Source organism: Pseudophryne corroboree, chromosome 3 (assembly GCF_028390025.1).
Source record: "Pseudophryne corroboree isolate aPseCor3 chromosome 3, aPseCor3.hap2, whole genome shotgun sequence".
NCBI lineage: Eukaryota > Metazoa > Chordata > Amphibia > Anura > Myobatrachidae > Pseudophryne > Pseudophryne corroboree.
This window is the reverse complement of record NC_086446.1, coordinates 523,804,999-523,811,008: the sequence shown is the minus strand read 5'-3', so window position 1 is coordinate 523,811,008 and position 6,010 is coordinate 523,804,999. Positions and strand designations below refer to the sequence as shown.

Sequence of the window (6,010 nt, the reverse complement as noted above, 5' to 3'; positions counted from 1 at the left end):
GAGGGCCTGTATGTTCACAATGGCTGTTTAAGCAATCCAATATGTTTAAGACACTATTTGAGATGTTTTCCTGGAGAGACCACATTTGAATGTGTGTAAGAATTATTTGCTATTTTTGTCACAGTATGACATTTATTAACAAATGCATCTTCTACCGTAATGCGCGCAGTAACGTGCCATTACTGTCATTCACTCCCTACCATATAGACGTATGCATCGTAGATACATACATTAATAAATGCCATATCATATTCTAAATATCGAAATATGCAATTTGACTTCGACACTTAAGTCACCGATAAAAGGAGTAACTTCAGTCCACTCCCCTCATCACAAGTCTTACCTGTTTGCTGAAGCTTTTAATTAATATCTCTTTATTATCTAAAAGAACCAAATGCTTTGTGTGTGTGTGTGTGTGTGTGTGTGTGTGTGTGTGTGTGTGTGTGTGTGTGTGTGTGTGTGTGTTTGTTTTAAGATGGTCAGCATGTTATTAGGATACAATTTCCTGTTTGATAATAACCAGCTCTGATTATTGGGTTGGATTTCAATTATTAAAAAAAAAAAAGTCTGATCGATTTTTTGGATTGTACGTTTTTTAATTAACAGGAACAGACATTAATAGAAGGATTTTATCACCTGGAGCTCATGCATCACTCTTTGGGCACACAAAACACAGATTAGTTCAGCGACCGTGAGCAAGAGGAAAACTGCAACAATGTCCCACATTTTGCGCTGCAGCCAAACAGCCATTTGGGGAACACATCCTCCAAGGTAAATCAGACTTCCAGCCATACCTTCAGTCATTCCTAGGGCTCCAAATCCACACTGAGAATTGGGTACCGTGCCATTTTGAAGTGGGTCAATGCAACATGAGTAGGGGACTCCACAAGAATTAGCTCCAGGAGAACTACAGTTAAAATACCTGGAGGGGAAAAAATAAAAATGAAAAATATTGGAGGTTTCGTATAGAAGGACATAAAAACTTTATTTTTGCAATTAGTATCTCCACTACACAGCCAACGAATTCCATTGCAGACTCACATTTTCTTTCAGTTTTAACATTCCAAAATAGTCACAAGTTCAACATCAGCATTTAGAAGGCATTTAGAAGAACAAGCACCTTGGCTAATTTCTCTGTATCTAAATCTTTTTTTTTGGGGGGTTGTTTGTCACAATCAGTGTTTATTGAAATAAAACAGCAAAACATACATATAGTACTGTCATAAGTGGTTCAACAGGGACATAATAGCTGACAGCAGGAATATCAAAATAAGAATGACATAGAAATGATCCCAAGGTGTAACATAGTAATACAAGTATACAAGCATTAAACTGTTCATAAGCATAAAACAATAGCAATAAAAAGATAGAAAGAAAGAGCTTTGTTAATCCAAACCCTTGCAGAGGGGAAGCGATATAAAGCAAGTATGCTGTGGAGACAGCGAGAACCTAGTCCCATACATCGGAGAAGACCTTCCATAAACTGCAATTAATCCTATCAGAGGCCTTCTTCGCATCAGCAGATAAAAGCATTTAATCTTTCCATTAGGAAGGTAGTAGTAACAGTAATTTGTAATTGACAATTGTTGTGATTTATCCCACAAAAATAATCCAGGTTGCTCACTGAAGAATTAATTTTGAATTCCTCTGAAACATTAAAAAAAGGATAATTGGCTTTGTAGTGCCACCAACAACCAGACTTGGGGAGAATTAACATCTCAATTTTTGGAATGGTAAATGGAATGTTAATAGATTATTTAAGGTAGACTCCACTAGAGAACATTGGTACTTACAGGTTAACCGACCAGTCTTCGTAGGACTGAACTCCGCAACACTCCATGCCAAGCTGAATCTCATCCAATATAAACTTTATATCTGAATCATCTTGGTATCTTCTCACAGACACCAGCATGGTGTTCTTCACAGAATCCTGAATCTGATCATGAAAACACAGGACTACCATTGCAGTCAAGCATTGTGCAAATATCAGAATGCTTATTCCAACGAAGAAAAATTTGAGAAGGCCTGCATTCTCTCTGATGAAGCCCACACATCCTGATGCTGACAAGACGCACATTATCAGGCCCACCAGTACAAATATGAGCATGGGGTCTGTACTTAGATTACCAATTTTTTCACCTATCAATGATTGCTTGTCTGAAAGCCCCCAAAATCCAATGCACAATATGGAAACTCCCACAGTAAAGAAGATGAAGTTGAAGACAAACATGAAATATTTAATAAGCGGTACAAATGGATCAGGGCGATAGGTATTAAGTCGCCAATCTTTCTGCGGAATGGAATCAGAGGCTATGGAGTTGTCCACACCAGCCCCACTTTCATGGGTGTAGTATTGAAAACCGTTAGATTCTTGAGCACATTCTGCCTTCTGTTGTCTGACAGTATACTGTAAAAAAATAAAAAAAATAATTAAAATGTCACTAACATTAAAGTGTGTTTTCACAAACTGGGCTCATGTAGCTAGAACAGATTTTATTTTATCAAAATTGTGACAAGCAAAATAAAAATTACAATTAATCCTAAACTGCAACTTAAAAATGAAATAGCATCAAGCATCTCAGACAACACACAGTTTAGGACATTAAAACAAAAAACACAACCAACACACCCAAAACACTTGGTCATGGCAACGAACTAAATTTCAGACTTTCTTTTAGTAATAATTTCTGCTTAGCTACATTTCTGTTGTCACATATAACACATAGTTTGTGTGTAACTTATCAGCCCCATCATAACCCATCATCATTGTTTGCACATTTAATAATATAAGAACTGGTACTGTATATGCAAATGTTTGCATACCGCAATTTGCCTATGTAAATATTATTTATAAACAGAGAAAAACAGCAACTGCAGGCTTCAGCAAGTTGAAGCCATCTCATCACACAGCATGTAAACGTGCTCATTACACTTCAGATGAGTTCAGGTTCCGCATATACAATTCCACCACAATACCGGAATCAAAATACAATATTTGTCAGCCAGACACAGACCATGTATTAAATGATTGCTGCTTTAAATCAAAAACACACAAAAAAAGTCTATCAGATTGACAGTCACTGATTTACAGGGATCTATTTTCTAAGCATTGGAGAGAGATAAAAGTACCATCTAATTAGCGCCTAACTGTCATGTTACAGGTTGTGGGGCAGATGTATTAAGCCTGGAGAAGGGATAAAGAAGTGATAAAGCAGTGATAAGCGCAAGGTGATAACACACCAGCCAGTCAACTCCTGTCATTTTTCAATTCCGTAATGATTGGCTAGTGCGTTATCACTTCTTTATCTATTCTCCAGGTTAATACATCTGCCTTTGTGTTTGAAAAATGACAGGAGCTGGCAGGTACTTTCTCTCTCTCAAATGCTTAATAAATAGACCCCCAAGATCAATTAAATTGAAACACGCTTTTTTTTTTTTGCCCAAAAATTGACCCATTATCGGGCGAAAACACATAGGATCCCATGGGCGGAGGATTAAATTGTTTTTACATGCCTCTCATGTCCATTCTCCCATCTAAAGTCATGGGAGTTCGCAAGGTGCTATTCAATTGCTTTTTTTTTAAATCATGCTAATAGCGCCCAAACAGCCCTGGTTTAGCTACGCAAAATGTCTAAACCTGACCAAAGTGCTGGGCGCAACACAAAAAGTGCTGTTTGGGTGCCCAAAAGGGTCACTTTTTGCACATTGCAGCTCACCACCTCTGGGGGCTGTGAGTTGAAAATGTCACCCACAACCGCCCCCCGTGGCTAATCGCACCAGAACAAAGCAACAATCAAATTGCTTAATTGGGTGTCATCTGGTGGTGGCCGCGGGGAAAAACAACTGAATTTCCCTGATGAGTTTTCATGAAAACAGGTCACTTATCGGGGATATTTTTTCAGGACCTAAGCAGGTTCCCGATAGATTACTGCAGATAATTGAATTCCCTTCCCACCTAAGAACTGTACTAGAAAAACCCAAAAGAGGACATACTGTAATTTTTACTTGAAAAGACCCTTTTCCTGTGTCAAAAATAAGTGTGCATTAAATGTATAAAGAAATAATCAGTATCAATTAAGTAGATAGTTTTATATTAAATGTTCTGCTAAGTATCAGCATTAGTAGTCTTATTTTGGGATAGTTTCTTTGTATTTGTTTTTCTAGTTACAGTTTTAGTACCTAAAAATGGTACATTTTTATCATGATTAGAAGGAGCCATATTAAAACAGCATTTCTAGGTTAGAATGCTTTGATGAATTCATCTGTACATTGTCCCTTATTCAGTAAGGATTGCAATTTCTGGAAAGAGGCTGGAAGTGGCCATATCTGATGTCAGAGGACCTCCTTAAAAATGCCTGCGTTTTTTTAGACACACCCAGGAAACGGCAGGTTTCCACCCAGAAACGCTGGCTTCCTGTCAGTCAAACAGTGGCTGCATTGCGATCACGATGTGTACGCAATTTCTGTCGTTATTTGTATTCACACGTGTGCAATGCTATCGCTGCGCATGCGCAGTCGTACGATAATCATCCGGATTGCGATTAGCAAATTTTGCAATCCATACTAAATGAAGTCCATTGTTTTCAATAAAGTCAAAGAAAATCTAATAATTCAACTTCCTAAATCATGTCTAGGGGGTATCCTGACCTTCCAATATTTGCTATTATGCTTTCAACAACGCCAGTATTGTACATCAAAACATTGGCGCCTGAAGGAAATTTTTATGTTACAACAAGACAGGCCTACCAAATGTGTACTGTTGCCAGCTTTGAGAGAGGGCTGTTAGCAAATTCACTGCAGACAGACAATTAATACAGATCTCAGACAAAAAAAAAAAAAAAAAGTGCCCATTTAAAAATTTGTTCTGTAATGTGTGCTGAATTTTTATATTACCTGAATACTTTCTAGCCAATAATACAAACTCTGGCTTGGCAATGCTACAAGATAAAGTGTCTCCCTCCTCTGGCGAGAAGAACAGGGAAAATGTACATGGCTACACTGGAAGTAGGGAATGGCTCCTCAAGTTATTAGGCTCCACCATCATCACAGCAAGATGCAGCACATTGCGAGTTCGCGGAGAAGGGACAGAAACACAAATTGCATCATATTTGCCCTACCCTTCCCCACGATTCCCAGTATTATCTGGGTATCATGCTGCCCACTACACAAGAAAAAGAGCCACCCACTCTTTCGAAGGACTACCGAAAAATCGCAAGTCTCCTGGACCTTCTGGAAGAGTAGGTAAGCATGCCCTCCTTGGTGAGAGAAGTAAAATAAGATTATATATTATATATATATATATATATATATATATATACATACATACATATATATATATATATATACATACATCCATACATACATACACACTGTATATATTCTACACACATGTATGATATACATATGTATAATATATGTGTGTACATATATTATACATACATAGTATTGATAATATCGATATTATCTTAAACCACAAAGCTATACCTCTAAACACACTCTTCTCATTTAGCCGCTGCGGCCGCTAGACTTAATACACACGCTACGCACTTCGTACGCTATTTGCGTACAGAGTCCCGTACGTCGTACGTACTTCGTGTACACACGCCGCGCTGGGTGTACAGAGTACGCACAGCGCGCGCACACTCTTTATAAACTTTAAACCTTATTCGTGATGCAATGCAATGTTATTCTTACACTCTAAACCTTGTGCCGAAAAGCACTGTAATGATGATACACCTTAAACCTTTACGCAGCGCTGAAGGTATAAAGTACCCGCTATGCGCACACACCTTATCAATACACTTTAAACCTTACACAGTTAAATACGCTTTAAACCCTAGCAGGGAAATGAGGACGTAACACCGATATGTAGTAAACCGCTGGGTTCTAAGGCCACAGTGGATTATTTGAAAAGGGGTAACAGTACAAGTTATACACTACAGAGCTAACAAGATAAATCTAAACAGAATAATGGCTACAGTCAATGTACATACGTGAGAATGTTCACTTG

General features: G+C 38.0%; 1 protein-coding gene across 1 annotated transcript in view; it reads right to left on the bottom strand.

The window, feature by feature from the left end:
• Nucleotides 1–575: 575 nt before the first annotated feature.
• The window catches only part of TSPAN10 (tetraspanin 10), an 84,047-nt gene continuing 78,612 nt past the window's right edge, over nucleotides 576–6,010 (bottom strand). The window contains exons 2-3 of the mRNA XM_063963656.1: nucleotides 1,794–2,407; nucleotides 576–922 (exon numbers count right to left, since the gene is read on the bottom strand). Coding sequence (XP_063819726.1) covers nucleotides 616–922; nucleotides 1,794–2,407 — 921 coding nt within the window. The 3' untranslated portion in view covers nucleotides 576–615. The remainder of the gene's footprint in view (nucleotides 923–1,793; nucleotides 2,408–6,010) is intronic.